The sequence below is a fragment of the Parus major genome, chromosome 17 (genome assembly GCF_001522545.3).
Source record: "Parus major isolate Abel chromosome 17, Parus_major1.1, whole genome shotgun sequence".
NCBI classification, from domain to species: domain Eukaryota; kingdom Metazoa; phylum Chordata; class Aves; order Passeriformes; family Paridae; genus Parus; species Parus major.
Genome location: NC_031785.1, coordinates 4,456,833 through 4,478,159, shown reverse-complemented (window position 1 = coordinate 4,478,159; position 21,327 = coordinate 4,456,833). Strand labels below are relative to the sequence as shown.

The window sequence follows — 21,327 nt, the reverse complement described above, 5'->3', positions numbered from 1 at the left end:
TTATTTAAAGGACACTCCTATGTTATGAGAAATCAGGACAACATAACCTCAACATTTTCCATTGTAAAGCAGAAATTCCTGTTTTGTGCTCCTGTTAAAAACTGGGTCAGCATTTGCAAAAAAACCCAACAAAGAAGTGCCAGCTCCACTGAAATACTTTGTCATTCAGGAACTCAGGGGAGGGAAAAGTCAGCTCCAGACCTAGTAGCAAAGCTCTAGGCTTACATTTGATCAATAGTCTAAACAAAGCCTGACCTAGCACCAAACAGGCAGCTGGTCTGCACACAGAAATTTGTAGAATGATACTTTTGTCCCTTTAATGAGGGAGGAGCCCATCTCTGTGCCTCCAAAATTGTGTGATGGTTTTTCATTTTACAAGCCAGAAATTCATGGCACAAATTGATGAGGTGTGGATTCAGAGCAGGTGACACCATCAGTCACACGAAAAGCTCATGCAGAACAGATGCAAAAACACATCACCACTGGCAGATGACCTACCTGGGTGATGGCAGCTCAACTCCTGAAGTCACCAGGAGTGGCTTTAAAGGACAAATGGAATAACCATGATCCTGAAACCACATAATAATCCTATGATGGGCTGGAAACACGCTGCCAGTCACAGGCAGCACACAGTAAACAGTTTGGCAAAGCTGCCCAAGCAATAAGCAGGTTACTGTGAAAGAAATGACCAATCCTCACAGCAAATGACCCAGCAGAACCATCTCACCACCCCTAACAAGCTCTCCAGACATACATAACAGTATGAATGCTTACAGACATTTTCAATATTTCAAACCAAGAAAGCGCTCCCTCATATTCTTAATTACCTCCCACAGCAAGACAGACAGGGATTTGAAGCCACCATAAATTCTCAGTAGTGGAGAAATCAACAAATTCATTTTCTAACATTAAGGCTACGAGGTTTATTTTATGAAATTACTAGCCAAACCAGAGTCCAATAATGAGATGATCTATTTGGAAATAATATTTTGCTTGGAGGAAAGAAAGAAACACTGTTTTCATCTCTAATACCCATAAATCACTGTATTTACAGACTACAGCTTGGGGACTCAGGGCCAATCTACTGATAGGATTTCTCTTCTGTTTGCACCGTGTCAGCATCTGCTGTCTTCATGTGAAAACAAAAAGCTGCCCAAAGAGATTACGGCACTTTCACACCCTGCATCACCCGGCTCCCAAAGAGTTCAGCTCGTTAGAAGCACACCACACTTAACATTTCCTACTATTTTAATATTACATGTATTTCGTGAATAGAGGATAACACTGGTAAAGCAGCTCTTGTTCAACTTCAAACAAATATAAGACACTTATTACAAAAGCTGAAGTCACATGCTCCAAGGCTCCTTTCACAAAGTGATCATGGGCATAACAAGGTGAACACCAATAAGTACAATCAAACATACATCCTCCTCTCCCTAGACATGTTCCTACTGTTCAATTACATTGTGGTAGACGTGGCTTATTAAAGGATTTTCACACACCTAAGGAGCCATGTCTGGCAGTGATTTTTTAGTTATTTAAATAAACATTTGACACCTATATTTACATAGTGCTTTTAAAGAGAACTTCCATAAAACATCAAAAACCATTCAACTCCAGGGTAAAAGGCAACAGACAAACATGAGAAAAATCACAAGCAAGAAAAGAAATTAAATTCCAGAAAAGAGAGCAAATTACATGGATTTGAAAGCATGCTAGGGGCTATGCAGGGCTATACAGAGTCCACTTATCACAGGTAAGAATTCAGATTGAATTTTGGATGTCTAACGTGAAATACAGAGAGTCATAATATTCCTGGGGGTAAACAGCTCCAGAGAGCATCAGCATTACAGGAGGCTGCTTCTGCCAAATTACCATCACTCTGACTTGAATTCACACCTCCTGGTTGTGTATTAACACAGCAATCTTGTATTATATTAACCTCAGTCAATCATTTTACCTCCACAGAGGCACAGGCCAGGAAGGGGATTTCAGAGCTCAAGCCCATTCTCTTGATGGATCTTAAAAATCCCAGCAATAATGTATCACACAAAAGATCTCCTACTGGGGCTGGATGCAAAACAAGGAAAACAAAAACAAGGAAAACAAAACAAACAAGGAAAAAATCCTTAAATGGAGAAAGAAAATCTCTGAAATCATCATATCCACTTAAGTGCTGTTAATTCACAGTGATCTTAATTCCTATAGCTAGTTGGAAATTTTCAACGTAGCATGTGTCACTTTATTTAAAAAACACGACCTACATTTGAATTTCTGAGTAAGGTACACAACACTTTGCATGCTCAAGACGTGGCTTTATAGCGGCTCAGATTTCACACGTGCCCATCTTTGAACGGCAAAATCTGTTTTGACGCTGCCCATTGTTACGGGATCTAAAAAATCCAGAGACACAGAGAGCACCTGACCTGGGAGTTCTGATAAAAACCAGGCTATTGCAGAGACACAGCAGGAAAAAAGAGGCCACTCAGTCATCAGTCAGACGCTCTTTAATCAGGTTGAAACGCTTGGCTGTGGAGAGGGGGGTTCAATCTCTCCAATCCACATTCCCATCGCTCACGCTGCTTTCTTAATTAGCAGCAAGTGGACAACAGCTGTCAGTAGCCTGGAGGCCAGAAAGTTATCAGCAAAAAGGGGAACATGTTAAGAGAGAGACACAGAACGGGGCTGTTAAATGCACCAGGGGTCAATACAGGCAAGAGATCCATCCACAGCCAACATGGAATGCTTTGGGTTGGAAGGGACCTTGAAGACTATCTCATTCCAACCCCCTGCCATGGGCAGGGACACGGCCTCATCCACTGACACTGAGAGAATGCTCTTCCTGCTGCCTTCAGTCTGGTTATTTTAACATATGACTAACTGTAATTTAGTGTTTTAGTTTTTTATTTTTTTTTAGTATTCCCGTAACAGGAAAATTTAAACTGAGAATAGAAGGAAATGGGAAGGCCATCCTAATGTCTTGATGAAAATACATGGGGGTCAATTTAAAGGCACAGCAGAATAAAGGCTTCAAGATTGTTCCAGAGATTTTAAGCATAAAAGTTGAAGCACAGAAGAGAGGTGGGAGAAAGGATGTTTTACTTTAACAGAAGAGAAACTTTAGCAGAAGATAAAAACCTCATCTAGAAGCCCTAACCTTAAACAGCACAAAAGAAAAACATTCAGTCATTATTGTCTGTGTATTAAATCCTGTGAGCCCAAGTCATTGGTCTTGACCTTCCTGTACCACATATTAGACTAAAATGGGTCAAAAAGAAAATTCATTCCCGAAGAGGTGAAACCCTCTGGTCAAACCATGTGCTTATCTCGTAACACAACTCGCTGACTGTCTGGATGATCAAGAAATAAAGTAATTGCTTCCCTGTTGGATGTCCTGATTACTGTCATTTGTGGCAATAGGGAACTTGATGCAATTGCAAGCAATAAAAATGTATTATTAAAATTCCCTACTGTCCATTTGTTACTGATAAACTGTTATCACCCCAGCTTCTTCAGAAAAGCCAGGCTTCTTTTGAATTTGGCTTTAACCTACCCAGGAAGCAGAGATTTGGAGCAATTTTCTGAGGCCTGGCTGGCAGTTCTGCTAGTTCTAAATAAATCCCAGCTTTCTGAGCCTGAACCTATGGAGGGGAAGCTGGGAGGAAGATGGAAGTATTTCCCCAAGCTGCCAATAGACTAGCAAGACATCTAAAAACCCTCATCAAATTAAGTGCTTAATTACAATTCAGACTTTGAGACTCCGGAAATTAGGATAATCTTCTGGGAAATTTAACAGTCTCCCACAAAAGAAATTGCAACATAAAAGCCAAAAAAGCAGAGAGCTTGGAGAATGTTATCCCATCAAATCACACCTTGTACTAGATTCCTCACCCTAATTCCTGGAGAATACGAAGTGAGATCCACAACTTAATTTCAGGTTCTCGAGCCATTGGGAAAGATGAGGATCAACATTTAGGAGGCCAGATCAGGAAAAGTGGTCTCATGTAAAAAGCTGAGAAATGTTTGTTGAGTTGATGGAAAGCTGCCTGTGAAGTCTCACACCTGACTTCATTCCAGACTGTGAGGCAAGGTCACAAAGGTGCTTGGCTTGGAGAAGATCTCTGGAGCAACCACCAAAATTTTGGCAGCAGAGCAATGGCCACAGGCTTGCCAGCTCCATTCCTCTAGGTGGCATGATCTGTGCACACTTCACCTGAAACATCCCACACAGAGATGTCACCGCTACACAGCACTACATCTGCCACTCTCACTACCTAACAACATCTCTGAAAGCATGAAGGAACAACCCACACACAGGCTACACAGCTCCAGTGATGACTGAAAAGCCCACAGAAGCTCATGGAGAAGCAGAGATCATCTGACCACAGCAGAAGATGAAAGGAGAGCAGAAGTTGTACTCACTGTCGCTATGTGACTACAGACAGCACTTTCCATCACCACCCATCATGAAGTCAGAAGTACAGAAGAAATGTTTGCACAATGCGCTGAAACTGTAAAGCTCTAGGTCAGCACTAAGCATTATACATTTTCCATTTTGATTCATGAAATTATTGCAAAAGAAATGAAGTCTTGGTCTCAAAATAAGCCAGAACATCCCACACTTCCCATTGTTCCCACTCTCATGAGCCATGACCCCAGGATCACATTTAACAGCAAGAGGAGGAGCTCTGCTGCTTGGGCAAAATGTGTAAGGATGTCCTTTTGCTGTGACACATGTACCACTGCTTGCTGGAACATCCCTGGACATCTCCAGGACAATGCTGCTGAGTCAAAACCTTGTGACACAGATGATGCACCACAAGCAACACCAGTGTAACCATCCAAAAAAAACCTGGAAACTAAGAGACACAAAGGGCAGGGAGAACTGACAGAGAAGAAATCATATCCTGGTATCAAAGACAACAAGAGACAACACAAAATAAAAAGCAGTTCAAACCCAGAGCTCAAATAGAGAACGAAGGAAGTGACTAAACTTGGGCTGGAGGTATCTCAGAAGCTGAGCTATGACACTGGGTTCACTTGGATAATGCAGAAGCTGTGGCTGAGAGGGTGTTTCCCATCAGCAGCTTATCTTGCACACTCAGCTTCCAGACAGGTTCACATCTGGAGCACTGTACTCCTTGCTCATTGTTTTTTCCGTGAGCCAAAGGTCAGCAGTGCTGCTACAACCTCCCATTCCCTGGATGAGCCCAGTGGGGCCTGCTGCTCACACCTGGCACTGAGCAGAGGGGTCTGGACCAAAATCATCATTTATTTCTCCAGAAAATGTGAACTAGAGAAATTGACAAATATGTTCATTAATTCAAAACAAATCTTTCGGCAGAAAGCTATGGAAATCTATATATAATCTCATCAGAAGTCAGCTCTGTGACTAAAAACAGAGAATACAACAAAAAAAGTCCCAACATACTCATTAGGAAGCCCAGGACAGGGAGTGGACTGCATTTCCAGTGTGTGCCTGGCCTAACACAGGTCCTGGTTGAAACCCAGGCTAGGTCACAGGCTGCTACAACACCACAGGATGCTCAAAGCCATGCAGCAGCAGAGATGCCTACCTGCAGAAACAAACTGCTGCATTAACTCAACATGGAATAAATCAATTAAATTTGTACCCTGGAGCAAGAGTCTGGGGAGTGTCCAGACAAGCCTTAACAAATATTAACTAGCCTGAAGTTAAATACCTCTCTGTAAACTATCCTACAGACTTTGATACCCTAAGAACCAGATTTTTTTCCCCAATATAAAATTCCAGGCAAGTGAAAATAAGAAAGCAGTTCTTCATACAGCTTAACTAGAGTGATCATTTAAGCTTGAGCTGCTTCCTAGAGATATTAGGGCTTTCACAGGAATTTTTCTGTGGTTTCCTCATAATGAACAGCTGCTCTTGTAACTGCTGGAGTCAGCAGGTACTTCCTGCCCTGAAAAATAGTCATCAATATATCTCAGTACAGAAAATCATACTCTCTTTAAAACAATTCATGATAGGGTTTAGATATCAACTGGCTCCATGCCATGGACACTCCCTTAAACAATGGTTACACCCTCTATACAGCTAAAAATAAAATAGCTGAAAAGGAAGACATGTTATACAAGTTCCCAGGGTAAAACACATCTGAGAAGCACTGGCCTGGGACTGACATTGTTCTACTGAAAGAATAAATATCTGAGTCCAAATTGTATTTCCTTCACCACCTGCCCAGACTTGCACAAGGAGAAAATCCCTCTGAGCTTTCCTTTTATACTTCTGGGGCTCTCCACCAGAATGAAAACCCAGCATTTTATAATACTGTAAATAAATTAGAAGTGCTGCAGATTATGATTTGCCCTTTTGTTAACATTGCTGGTAGCACCAGTGAGCCTGTTTGCCAGCTTAGGAGAGGTCTGAAACTCTTTCAGTGTTGACTTTAAGCTGAATACAAATATTGAGTGATCTGCCTGTACACGAAGTCCTCAACCACAGCAATCTCCTCGCATAGCAATGCTGCTTACAATGCTGCCAGTGAGCCAGGGTGTCAAAACAAACATCATTGTATTAATTGCATCTGTTGATGAACCAGCCCAAGAACAGCCTTGCTTCAATCACTGCTTTATAAGACAGTACTGAAATGCTACTGTGAGTGTTGAGATGGATGAGTCAACAGACAAAATACAAAAGCATTTGTAAAGAGAGTCTCGACGGAGTAATTTGAAAAGCTGCACAGCTACACAAAATGATGGCTTTTATTGACACAGCTTGCTCATAATAGTGCTTAACCTAGTTTTAAGTTTCAGTTTTGTTTTCTGCAGCCTCTCCAGTCAAGGACAGGCAAACACACAAGTACTGTTACCTTTGCAAAGGTGAAAGATCAGTAGATGCATAATCGATCTGAAAACAGTTCAAGAAGTCATGTTACATGCAATCCTCACTTGGGGAGTTCCAAATGGCTCTTCCCTGTATTTTGGAAGCTTTCCTTACCTTGTGCAGTGAAAGACCTCTCAAACTGTGAGGTAAATATAACACTGGGGCTCAGGGTCAGCCCAAGGCATGAAGCACTGGCCACACATCCCCAGCCAGCCTCTCCTCCTGGTCTTACTCGGCTGAAATCATCTCTGCAGTGTCACGTAAGGTCAGGAGATTCAGGTTACTGAAAGAATGACATTTTAAACCTGATCTCTCTCCCTCTCTCATCCAAAACCATCTGCAACTCATCTTTTAAGGCAGAGATTATTCATTCCGAGGGAATTATCCACTAATCAGTTTTTATCTCCAAGCTAGGTCTGGCAGAGATTTTGGTTCCTTCCACTCTCAGAGCAGTCTCCCACTGGACAGACTTTAAAATGCATTTGATGGCAGCTCCATGTGCTAAGGAAACCAGCCCAAATTTACCAGCCAACACAAAATGTGCCAGAGGTAGGCACAGAGGTACAAAGCAAGGCTCCAGTTATGAATCACCTTTACTGGGCTGGGGTTAGTTCTTTACACCTTCATGCCCAGGGAACTGCTGTGTGAGGTTTCACACCACCCTGATTTTCTGAAGTAGGATAAAAGTAAGCAAAACCACACTGCACAACAGGAAAAGGAGACAAGAAGTCCAGTATTTCCCCCCAAAGCACATGCACAGAGAGAGGTCAGCACAGACCTCTGCCTCTCAGCACACTTGCTCACCAGCCTGGCTGCTATTCCATTTGGTATTTGTCACAGCCAAGTGTGAAACTCAAGAGAAGCACGTGGTAAATCGAGTCAGACCCCTGCATTCTACAAGTGCTTCTCCCCTTCTTATTATAGCTCATCCTTTAGCTCTGCCCTGTGACACCAAAGCATTTTCTATCCACTGCTCAACCACCACAGCAGTTCCTCCAGTTCCTTCCACTCACCATCACAAAATTCATGTCCATCACCTCACAGAGGTGACACCCCTGCTCTGTAGGGCCTTCCAAATAAGATGTGCTCTTCATCTGCAATTATCATGCAAAATACCTGCACAAAAACCCAGGCAGATAAACTGCCTCCTGCATTTCACCCAGAGGCCAAGGCAATTACTGCAGAACTTGGAGTTTGCATCAGTAAACACAGCAATGTAATAGTTTTGGGTTATCTGATTTTCTGTTTTAAGGACTATGTTAAAGCAAAACCAAACCAAACTCACCCAGATTTCTTCTGACCAGAAAATTGTTAAACTGGCCCAAAATCGTATTTTACCAACTGCAAAAGAGAAATTCTGGAGGTTCTTCAGCTGGTATGAATCAGGACAAAAGACATTTCACAGCTGTAGAAGTGAGAATATTTTGGGAAAAAGAGCTGCTTTTAATTCCTTCTAGTTCATTTAATAAATTCTAGACATCATAGCTTAAAATAATCCTGACAGACAAAGCAGGCCAGACCTTCCTATCCAATAGAGTACAACTATGCCCTCACTGCATCAAAAATATTCTCTACCCTCTCCTTGGGTAAAATAGTGGGGATGGAAGGAAAGAAACTATTCAAACTGAAGAGCAGAAACCTCTACTCAGACCCATTTGTTTTACTCTACAAGTATTGACAGATGAGTAATGAAAACTTTGCTGCAGACACAGGCTGCGTTTCAAGGCAGCATCAGTTAATAAACCACAACCACAGCTGCAAAAATATTAAGGAATTTAACTAAATGACTCCTTCAAGGGCAAAGGATTGCAAGAGGAGCCAGTTTTGTGCTTTGTTGTCATCCCAAAGGTTAAGATCAGAGCATGCAGCATAAACACAAACCAGTGTTACTGTTTTGGACATAAAAGCTTTGAATAACGATTTCATTAAATGTGTACAACTGGGTACTAATATTTCTTGCATGACTCTTTTCCATTATGATAATATTTGAAACTTAATATACAATGTTGCCAAAGCTTTTAGATGTGAATTATCTCATCTGAAAAAAATTAAATGGTAAAAACAAATTAATAGTAATAATAAAACTTACAGCCTGTTAGCTCTCAGAACCACAGAATCATCAAGGCTGGAAGAGACCTTCAAGATGATCTGGTCCAACTCTCAGCCATAATCACCCAAAACCATATTCCCAAGAGCCACATCCAGACATCTCTTGAACACTGCCAGAGACAGTGACTCCACCACTTCTCTGGGCAATTTATTCCAAGGCCTGACCTCTCTTTCAGTGAAAAATCTGAGCCTTCTCACAGGACAAGCCTGGTGGCATGGCTGAGAAGGGTGTTTTGTGGGCATTACAGACTTGGATCAGGATGTTGATCCAAGCTCATGCACACTGGGAATGATTTCAGAAGCAGTTATGCCCACAGCTGATGGAGGAAGTTTTTGGTGACATTACCTCTGAAGCTCTAACAGAGTGGATAACCAATGGCTCTAACCTTAGGTACAATTACTTCTACCAGTCCCAAGTCCTTACAGAACTTGAGAAGGATCCAAACAATGACATGGGCAATGCACAACCTTCCAACATCCTTTTTGTTGTTTCTATCACTTCTCCACACCTTGTTGCCAAAAGACCCTCAGGATTTATAGATAAATTCCTCTGCCCAGGGTAAAAGAGGGTTTGGATCCCTTGGAACTTGGATTCACCAGGCTGCCAGCCAAATGGGAGCTCAGGGAAATTCTGGGTATCACTGATGTCTCCAGGGAGCCCTCTGAGTGTCACAGTGAAACACACACCTCACATTTGAGGTCTAATGAAGCAGGTTGTATTTCAGGATAAAATCTAAGAATAAGAGCTGCCAATGAATATTTAGGGAATTTATACAGTGCTTTCAGCCCAGACATACAGGAACAAAAACATCTCTGTTTAAAGCCTACCTGGAAATAGAGATTACAGAGAGTAATAAGAACCAAATTCTTTCTTGGCATGGTTTTTAAATGTTTCTTTGCCCTGCAATTGTTAATAGGCTTTTATTGGCCACCCACCCTTCACTGCCCTCAGCTGGCTTCTCTGAAATGTCTCCAAAATAGACATATTTGCTTTTTTCCCCAAAGATTTTGCTTTTCCTTGGCATTCCCCACTCCAGGCCGCTCACAAGTCATATTTGCCAAATGGCTACAAAGAGGGGACAGCTACATTTTCAATTTGCTATAATGAAAGCCCTATTTGCAGCCTCTCTGATCTCCTCAGCCTTCTTCAGAAAACGTGTAGAAATTTAAATAAATGTTAATATCCATTCCTCCACAAAATTTGACAAAAATTGACCGGTAAGTCCAAGAGCTGTAACAGAGGATGGATGAGCTATCACCACTGCCTTATGTAAGGATGTTACAGATTAAGGAAGAGAGGTGCAGACAAGGAGCAAACTTATCTCCTAGAGATGTGCCAAGTTATGCATGAAGACTCGCTGGTTCTTCTTTAAAGGGATTTTGTGCACCTGAATATCACAAAACTGGCCAGAGTTGAGAGTGCCAGCTCACATACTTTAAACACCATTCCTTAAATTCTCTCCATCATTTTCACAGGGTGGTTCTACAATGATCCAAAGTGTTTCTCCTGTAAAACAACATGCCAGAATAGAGCAGGGGACAGAAGTGCCACTCATTCCAGTGACAAAGAGCAAACAGCTACACACATAAAAAGAACAGAAAAACTAAGCTGAAAAACAGAGAAACTCCCCACCTCAGTTTTTCAGTTATGTTCTAGGTATTGCTCATAAAGATACAAGATTATGGGGTTTTTTAAAGCCATGTGACTTTCCGATGCACAATGTTTCTGGGTACTGCAATTTTTTTCCCACACAGCAGCCCTGGAGAAGCAATTCCAAGCAGAAAAACTTAAACTCAACCCCTGCACTGCTGTTAGCATGCTCTGTCAAAATCTGGCATCAGCCTTAACATCTGATTCCATGTGACCTTCCAAGGGTATTTATACAGATAAACCACCTCCTGCACAAACCAGTGCTCTACATTTTCTGCAAATCCCTGTAAATTCATAGATGAGTTCTAACCAAACGTTTTGGCAGAATTCCCTAGTTCCTCACATGTATTATTCTTATATATAATTCTCCTAAAAACGTAGAAAATGTAGACTTAAAAAAAATTAAGATGGAAAATATATATCCAAAGAGGGATATTTCATTTTCTTGCATATGAAAGCTGCAGCACACATCATTCTACACTGTCAAATGCAAGGCTGCATTAAACATTAAAAAAAAAAAGGCAAAATGCTGAAATTGATGAAGTTAATACAGTTAGAGCACAACTGAAAGGATCATAAAAAACCCAAGAAAAACTGTTTAAACAGTATTGTCCTGTTAACTGCACCATTGTCAGAGGGATCCACTGAGCTCTGCTCTCCAGAATTGATTGGAATGTACTCTACAACCAGAACTGCAATATTGATCTCCCTGGGTGCCCTTTGTGACGTTTGGCTTGTAAAGGAAACTTTCTAAATATGGAATTAATTCCTGAGGCTACTTTAGCACCTCTTGGGCAGCACAGACAGGACAGATTGGTACACAGGAACCAAACAAACCCATCAAAAGGTAAGGGATAAAACAATGTGTGCTATATATTTGGAACACACTTGTTTTGGTTCCCATTTTAATTATTAAAGACTGCCTGCAAACTACAGCTGAATAGATACAGAACTATTTATTCAGTCTCCTAGTAAAATTCCATCAAGGTTTAATCAACCAAGCTGCAGTATCTGCTTCCTCCAATCTTACCAGCTGTGAGTAACTATTCCTTGATTTTAACCTCCACTGATTTTTCTTTTTCTTTCTTTCAAGAAGCCTAAAAAAAAAAGTTCTCTTGAATTTTCTTTCAAACCCCAAGATTTTGTACACGTCAGGGATGAAATTAAAGATCTTGTTTAGAATATAAATGGGACTGGTTCAGTGAATATGTTAAGTATTCAACAAAGGGCATACCCCCATGAAGCCTTCAGAGAGAAAGAATGAGAGCATGAGAGTGCAAGCAAGCTTTAACCTCTCTCCCTGGGCAGAATAATGGATTAGGATTTCCTCAGAGGCACTGATGGCCACGCCAAGATGTTAACTCACATCACAAAATGCACAGGATTCTCATGGCACCAGAAAAACCCTACCCAATGCAGCAGACGCTGTCACCCAGGTAAAGTAAAATAATGCAAAACATGGGTTTTTTTTTTCAATTCAATTATTTTTTTTCAATTCAAAAAGCTCAGTGATTTATAATTAAGAATTATTATTATAATTCTCAGCCTTCTATAATTAAGAAATCTCTTCTTCAGTGCCACCCATATTCATTTGACCCTCAGAGCTGTTATAAAATGGGAACCAATCAGTTATTTAGAATATAGCTCTTCTCAATTCTCAGATCTTTCAGATACTTTCCTAAATATGATACAATAGAAAGGAGGTGTAGGAGAACCAGTCCTCCCAAATACTGTTCAATATTGTACCTCCCACAACACCAAGTGAACACTGATACAGCCTGTCTTTTAATAGTGTTTCTATTCATTTCTCCCTTGCTCTTACAAGGAAACATTATCTTACAAACTCCACAGAAGGTGAGCTGTGCTAGCAGCTCAAACACTAAAGAGATTTAACGTGACTGTTTCAAAGCTGGAGAGCTTTCACTGAAATATGCAACCCAAATAAAAGCAGATCAATAATGTGATCCATCAGCCTTCTCAGGCTGCTTCACAGAACATGTGAGGACATCATTTCTCTCTCACACAGATGAAATTGTCTGCTCTGTCACTGCCAATGCCAGACACCTTAAGAAGAGACTGGAAATGTATTTTTAAGAGTGGATGCTGTGGGTCAGGGAATAAAGCTGTAATTTGTCAGGCTGAAGTAAAACGTGAACAGCACAACTGCAGAACATTCCTTTGGCAGCACGTCCCAACCTGCAGGATTCCTGCAGCTTTTCCGGATTGCTGAAATTCATCTTCTGTCTCTTTGCCTTGGAACAGACTCCCATGAAAGCCATGGGGAACATCCCCCTTGCCTGATTTCCCTTTGCCATCCGTCTTGTCCTCTCCTCTCTGCTCTCCTCACACACAACTCAGCCTCCCGCTCCCTCTTCCCCCATCACGGAGGGTTGGGTATCCTCTCACCTCATCTTCTGATCTTTCAACCCATTCCATCAACATGTGACACCCCTTTTTCCTTCTCTGGCCACCTTTTTATACACCTTGGAGTCCTGGGGCTGCAAATTCCAATTTGCAAAGAAAATAAATCTAGTTTTCCTTCAATCTGTTCTCCCTTTTCCTCTGATTTCAAACCCTGACAGTAACACACTGTTCTCCCTTACCATCCTCTCATCCCATTATGTTCTACAATATTTCTCAACTGCAGTTAAACTTTAGTTATTTAGAAAAAAAAACCTACAAGCAACAAAACTAATATCCTTGCAACAGCTACATGATTTTAATACTCTTTCCATGATACTGGCTGAACCCCACAGTCATATGCTGATAAATAAAAAGGAAAAGCAAAATTTTCCAAGTATTCAGGTACTTAGAGCATAATAAATTTTCAATTCTTTTCAGAGAGAAAAGCCTATTCTGTCACAAATCTGAGAAGCTGAAGGACCCCTCTCCATGCATAGGATTTTTCTCCACATAATGTAACATTTCTACAGGCAGAATACAAGCTGAAGGATTCATTTAATACTAAGCAACAGTACAGAGGACAAAGCATCCCAAACTAGCAAAGGTCCCCAAATTCTGAGTTCCAACAGAAAAATGTTGTGACTATATGTGTAGGAAAACTGAACAAGTTATATCCACTACATGTATTCAAACTATGCAAAATGATGGGTGTGGTGAGGAGGGGGAGAGAGGAAGGAGGCTATTAAATCACCTTACCTGTAGTTCTGACATGTAATTTGTTATTTTTAATATAAAACATAGTTTTGGGTGTTTTATCTGGCACAAAGACAGAAAATGTTCTTTATCATCTTACCTTTGCTGGGCTAGAAGGGATCTTCCAAACTGAACAAACAACTCCAGCTCCCACTAGCTCAACTGAGAGCTACCCATAATACACATAAAATGATTGAGTGATTGAATTAAACCTGATTAGCCATCAAATGCCTCTGCCAAGGAAGGTACATCTCTCCAGCTTCTTTAAAATGAAGTCTAGAAAGTTAACTCCTCATGTTCCTCCACTTGTAGTTCAAATGCTGTTAAAATTCTGGATGGAATGCCCTCCTTCCAAAGGATTTGTAAATCAACAGCAAAGCTCATTTTGCCAATTCTACTCTCAGGCTTTCCACTTTGGAATAAATAAGGTCTTAATGTATATTTCTTTTTAAAAAAATATCACAGCTTTGCATTAGAATCTATCTGCACCTACAGTAGAGTTATTAGAGCATCAGCTGCAATTCAAAACTTCCAAAAAACATGAAGAAAACCCCAAGAAAACCTGGAAGAGGAGTTACAGATCAACTCCCTTCCCTAGAAACAAACACCCAGGCAATACTCAGGCAATACTTTGCAGCAAGCAAAGCCACAAAGGGAATCAAGAGATCTGAATGAGGGATATTTGTTTTACAATCTTGACTGACAGTGAACTTCACTCCCCTCTCTGCCTGCCAGGAGGTTAGCAAGAGCCAGCGAGTCACCACCACATAAAAATCACAACCAAGAGATACATTTAGGCACTGTGGTTCAAGGAAAACGATTGCTTACACTGAAAATAAATTTAGCAATTGTTTCCAGTTTCTGATTTTCACTGACTAAGGCACAACCCAGCTGCTTCACATTCCAGTAGCCTTCAGCTGTCTTTTTCTCCACTCCTTGCCCACTTCCTTCTTACAAGTGCTGAGACCATCTCAATCCTGCAGCAGTTACCCCACACTTACACACCACCTGTCAACCTACAGTGGCTTACAAAATATGCCAAATTCTGCTCCTTGTGCTGTTTTGTAGAAATCAGGGATCGTCTTGTACCTGTATTTTACCTCTACACAAAACCAGCCTGAATGGTTGAATGGTTGATGCTGTTTAAACAAGTTACAGTAAAACACATGTGGGATGTCACTATGGGAGCAGAGCAGGTGCTAAAAGCCTGACTAAGGAAGAATTGGAACTGAATTTCCTTTGGGGTTGAGAGGTAAGTTTTTTGAGGGGTCTAATTTTCAGATTTGCAGATAACTCCTATTTTGCTTGAAAATCACCAGCAGTGAAGCACTTAAGATGGTGAACTGCAAAATTTTCTAACCTGAAAGCCCTCACTTAATATTGAGGAACATGAGGAACACGGTACAGCAGTAAATGCTCAACAGAACTGAGAGAGTCTTGCCTAGTAACCCACCTAAGCATGACAAAGAGAAACTGCATAAAACTCTACAGGTATATAAAACAGGCAGGCTAATTTCCATAAAATGATCTAAGATATGACGACAGTTCAAAACATACCCTCTGCAAAAACAAAATCTTCAGGAAACTTTACGTTAGTACAAAAACATTCGCAAATAAACAACTCAGGATCACATAAATTGGCATGAATGACTCCAGACAGAACATTAAATTCCTACAAAGATGGGAATAATGTGACCTCCTGAATTGTTTCTTCAATTTTGACATTTTCTTAAGAGCAGAGTTCTCCTGGGATTACCCCCAGATGTTTATCCCACCAATTCTCAAGGATGAGAATTCGAGGTGAATTTGCTTATCAGGCAAGTGCTTATGAGCAAAAGGTAAAGCCAACAGCATTTTTGGTTTACTGGGAATAAACACATCCCATTGAGTCCTGGGCAGATTAGAGATGACTGCCTGCACTCCAGGTAGCTAACACCTGAAACAGCTCTCTCAACCTTTAGCAGGCAGCTGTTGGAAAAGTTTACAAGGGAAATGAAAACCATGGAAGAAATAACAAGACTAAGAGTGAAAAACCTTCAAAATATGGCACCCATATGTTGTTTGGTTTTACTAAAAAGGCAGTTTTGAATGGACTTGTTTCACAACAAGTTTTTGGTTCAGAGCTGATGTTGTCTAATTCCTCCCTGACTCTCCCTGAATGATGCATTACCATCAGGTAAATAAAAACAGGAATTTGTGCATCGCCATGGTAACAGGAAGCCCAAGCAGAATCTGTGGCCTTCTCTGCTCTTTCTTGGCATTCCTATTTTGGATTTTACATCAAAAAAGGGAGAGAGCAAATATTTTCTAAAAGTGAAGACATAAAGTCACAGTTCTGGAGTAAAGAGAAGTCAATGACCATTCCTTCTCTTCAAGCCAAGGAGGGTTCTGCTTTGGAAAAGTATCTGCAAGTCTCTTGGTGGAAGCCTAACAAAGTAGGGGCTCTAACACTAGCAAACCCCAAATATACCATCATCTTCTACATTACCAGATGGCTGCTCTTCACTCCAAAGCAGAGCTCTGAATTGTTCTACAGTGACCCTTCTGTTGATGAAATAGCAGCACTGAGTGGCTCCAGAGGGAGCCTTGTCTGCTCTTCCTTCATGGACAGGACAGAAGCTGTTATCTCTAATCATTTATTGTTGTTTTTTATTGAGTGCCAATAAGGTGTTTCAGTTAAGGACCCAGGGAGCAGATGTATGAGGGTCTCTGGGGGTCTAACCCTGGAAGGGGTAATACATTTTTTTCCAGCAGCCTGTCTAGACAGACACACAAGTAAAACCAAAGGCCACACCAAAGTTTGTCACCATGGCTTGTGACCAGGCAATAATCAATTTTATTTACAACATAATGCAGGAATTTCTGTCCCCATAAGAAAAATACATTCAAACATACACAAATGCACAGATCTTGGACCTCAGAGCATTTGTTTCATGAGTCTGTACCCTTTGTTCTGCTACTGTGCACGTTTTGACAAACATTACTCCCGAATGGCTGTGGTATTACAGGCTGTGTTTATTCGGTGACGCTACTAACCAAACTGCTTGTGTCAATCAGAAGTTCAAACACTCAGAAACAGCGATGGAGACAGTCCTGCTCTGGAACAGCTGGCTCCTGGCCCTCCTTCCCTGCCCCTTCTCCTCCCATTTATATTTGGACTGGATTTTTTTCTGATTTTTTTTTTTTAATATCCTTCCTAAAGAAATTAAAGTACAAGCAGTTGAAAGAGGATAGATTCCCAGATTTACAGTTTCTCTTGTTCAGCAAATCACCACTGTGATAGATTTCCACTAGAACAAATGTCTCTGCATCAGGGCTTCTCCCACTGCATCTGTGAGCTGCACACTCACAGCACCGACCTGGGGATGGATCTTGCATGATCTTTGAGCTCAGTGTGGCTGGTCTCTAGGTTGTGCAGGGGATGATTTTTATATGGTATTTTATTGCCATTATATGGTATTTTATATGGCACATTATATGGTATTTATATTTATATGGTATTTCTTGGCCTCTGTTGTATTGTTTATGGAGCTGTGCTGAGTTTGTGTGTGTCTCCAGAGTCATCTTCTTGTACTTGAACTCCTCGCACTGCCTCTCTGGTGTGGAACTCTATTTACTACTCTCCCAGGGTTATTTACAGCACACGAATAAACAAAACGTGATCACTTATTTATATGTCTGTAATTACTGTCTACAGTTACTAAATCCCAAGCCAAATTCACCTCCAGCATAAACAAGTGGCAATTATTCCAGAGCTGGCCCGAGGTGTGTGTACTCCGCTAACACCCTCCTTGCCCGCTGGAGTAAGGGATGAGCACGGAAAAGCTGAGCAGGAGCAAAGCCAGGCTGTGATATGTGAAAGGGATGGTGCACCGGATTAACCCGTGATATTTCTGGAGTAACATTTGTCCCCTGATGCAGCACACACTTGTTAGGCAGTAACTCAGGGCAAAGAGCTGGGAGCACGCCGAGGTGCTGCATGGAGAAGCTGGCTGGCAGGCTGCTCGTGCCCCAGGGCCGCTACAGAACCCGCAGCACCGGAGGAGAACACCAGGGTGGGATGACCACAACCAGAACATGATGCTGCCGACTTCACTCCTTGGAATCAGGGATCCTTCCTGCATCCCTGGCTGCTGTCCTGGGAAGCCTGGATGCTCCACACAGCCCCACTCGAGCTGCTGCCCTGCCTTCCCCAGAAGGAGACAGCCTAGCTATTCCCCACAATGGAATATACTAAACAGCATTGATTTTTCTCTGCTAATTAAATGCATCATAATTAAACTACGTAACTTCGCTGCTTGATTTGCACAACACTAATTGAATCTTTAAGCGTACTACTCCCACTACAGAGAAAAACAGGGTCATTCAACCATCTAAAGTGACAACTGAGAACCAGGCACGACTCCAGAAGCGCAGACAGACAATATGATCCGTGCTTGAGCGTTTCCTTGTGAGAGCAGGAGGAACGTCAGCAGCCTCCCCTGGCTCTGGCTCTCATGAGCACGCCGGGCAGAGGAGAAGAGGGAAGAAAAAACCTGCAAGTTCCCTCTGACATTTGCTCATCTTTTCTCATCCTGCACAAACACCAGGAGAGGAAAGTTGAGAGAAGTTGAAATTAATCATAGCGCGTAGGCCCAAAGCGCTGCAGCGCCCGGCTGCGCTGATGCTCGCCTGCACGGCAAGGACGGAATGGGTGCAAGAAAATAAAAATTAAAATAAAGGAACCGGGAGGGAAAAAGAGGAAAACAGCGAGGAAAAAGGAAAAGGCGGAGGAGACACAATGCCCGAGTGAAGCAGCGCCAGGGCAGCGGAGGACCGGCCCCCGGGGGGACGGGCAGAGCATCTCCTGCGGCCCCCGGGCCCAGCCCCGGCCCGGGCCCCGCTCGCCGCCCGCGCTGTCAGGAGCCCCCACAGGGAGCGAGCCGGGCGCGGGGGGCCCGGCCCGGCTCACCCCGCCCCGCCGGGCCGCGCCAGGCCCGCGGCACCGCCGGCGCCTCCCGCAGCTCCCGCAGCCCCGGCGGCTCCGGCTCCTCCGGCGGCTCCGCGGCCCGCGGCGGCTCCCCGGGGCGGGCGGCGAGCGCGGCCGCCCCGGCGCGTCCCCTCCCGCGCTGCCCGCGGGCCTCCCGGCGCTCACCTGCTCTCTCGATCTTGCCGGACATGTCGGTAGCCGGCGCTCGGCGCTCAGGCCCGGCGGCGCACGGAGCCGGCCGAGGGGCTGCCGGGCTCCCGCTGCTGCCGGGCGCGATGCGGGAGCGGCTCCAGCGGCGGCCGTGGAGCAGCGCCCGCCCCCTGCCCGCTCCGCGGGGCCGCGACGGGAAGGGGCGGCCCGGGGCTCCCGCCGCGCACGCCCAGCGCCCGGCGCCGCCTCCCGGCCACAAAGGGAACCGCGGGGCGGGGCTGGCGGCGGGGCGGGCACGGAACCCCCGCGGGCCCGGGAGCGGGATCCGGGAGTGGGCATGGGGATCGCGACATGGGCAGGGGGATCGCGACATGGGCAGGGGGATCGCGACATGGGCATGGGCATCCAGGGATGGGCATCGGGATCCCGGGATGGGCACGGGGATCCCGTGGTGGACATGGGGATCCAGGGATGGGCATGGGGATCCAGGGATGGGCGTGGGGATCCAGGGATGGGCATGGGGATCCAGGGATGGGCGTGGGGATCCAGGGATGGGCATAGGGATCCAGGGATGGACATGGGGATCCAGGGATGGGCGTGGGGATCCAGGGATGGACATGGGGATCCCGTGGTGGGCATGGGGATTCAGACATGGGCATGGAGATCGCGACATGGGCATCGGGATCCAGGGATGAGGATCAGAATCCTGGGATGGGCATCAGGATCCAGGTGTGGATGGGAGGGACCACAGCGGGTCAGCTGCTCCGACCTCCTGCTCAAGGAGGGTCATCTCAGTCCTCCTGAGAGATGGACCCATGGGTCTGGAATATCTCTGTTGAGGGACACTCCACACCCTTTTTTTCCTCTGTTTCAGTGTGTGGTCATTGCATGGGAAATAAGTTCTTCCTTGTGTCCAGGTGGAACTTGGTGTGCATCAGTTTCTGCCCATTTCCTTGTGTCCGAATGGCTGGCACCACCAGGAAGAGCCTGGCTGTATCTTCTTGGCATCCCCCTTCAAATACTTATACTCATTAATGCGGTCTATTCTCCAGGCTGAACAGCCCCAAGTCCCTCAGTCTTTTTCTAGGAACCCAGGTGGTTTTCCCCCCTAAAGTGCAATCCTCGGGATGTGGGGTTGGAAGGAGCAGGGACCCCCCCATCCTGAGCTGCCCAGAGATGCCCTGCTGATGCTTCTGACCCTTCAGAGTCTCCTCAGGCCTCACAGGTTCTGCCTTTTTCCAAATTCACTGCCATGGCAGAATATTTCTTTTGGAGAAGTCAGCAGCAACATTTAATCAATTACAACTTACTCTCTACAACTGTCTGAAAGAAGGTTGTGGCAAGGTGGGGGTCAGCCTCTTCTCCCAGCAACCAGCAACAGAACAAAGGGAAACAGCTTCAAGTTCTGCCAGAAGGTTCAGATTGGATATTAGTAAAAATTTATTCATGGAAAGAATGGTTAAGCATTGGAACAGGCTGCTCAGGGCGGTGATGGGGTCACTGTCCCTGGAAGTGTTCACAAAATGAATGGAAATGCTTTAGTGGGCATGGTGGTACTCACTAGAAGGTTGGACTTGATGATAATGGAGGTCTTCTCCAACCTTAATGATTCTGTGATTCTATGAAAAGTGAGCAAAGTTGGGATTTGTGCAAAGCTGACTACAACAGGACACCAGTGCTGCTGCCTCAGAGCATCCTCACAGCATCTACAGACACCCCAAATCCACGCTCAGGGCAGCGTGGTGACCCCAGGTTGCCCAGCAGGGCTGCTGGAAGCCCCACAGCAGCCACAGACAAGCGCTGTGATCCTGCTCCTGCTCCCTGACACCCTCAGCTCCGTGTCTGCCATCCCAACCTGCACACCTGCTTTAATCTCAGCCCAGGGAGCACTGGCACCACCCTGGGGACAAGTGGCTTCAATCCACAGGGAAGTGACAGCAGAGCCCGGGGGGAGGGCTCCAGGCAATAATAAAATAATTATGGTCCTATTTGAAAATTAACTCATTTTTACAATTTAATTCAGGACAAATATCACAACAATGACTTGGAGGTAGCCCTGTGCTACAGGCCAATAAATCTGAAGCCTGGAGAGCTGTCAGAGACTGTTTATTTCCCTTATCAAATAAATCATTCACGAGGTTGCTATTTCTGTAAGCTTTCCACACAACTTTGAAAGTGACTTCATGAGCCTGTTTAAACATCTCACACACCCGGGGCTCGGCAGAAGGTATAGGAGGAAATGTCTAAGAGGCAGAGCATGCATTTTTCTTTCAATAATTTTTATGTTGAGAGGCTTGTGGAGAGTTCCTGAGCACATTTGCTTAATAAATCTAACAAAAATAAAATAAAATAAAATAAAATAAAATAAAATAAAATAAAATAAAATAAAATAAAATAAAATAAAATAAAATAAAATAAAATAAAATAAAA

The 21,327-nt window shown here is 43.8% G+C and overlaps 1 protein-coding gene across 6 annotated transcripts in view; it reads right to left on the bottom strand.

Moving 5' to 3' along the window:
- Window positions 1–19,068, bottom strand: part of RAPGEF1 (Rap guanine nucleotide exchange factor 1) — an 84,001-nt gene extending 64,933 nt beyond the window's left edge. For all 6 annotated transcript variants that reach the window (XM_015644622.3, XM_015644624.3, XM_015644623.3 and 3 more), the window contains exon 1: window positions 18,913–19,068. In XM_015644622.3, the coding sequence (XP_015500108.1) occupies window positions 18,913–18,937 (25 nt within the window). In that variant the 5' untranslated portion in view covers window positions 18,938–19,068. The remainder of the gene's footprint in view (window positions 1–18,912) is intronic.
- Window positions 19,069–21,327: the final 2,259 nt, after the last annotated feature.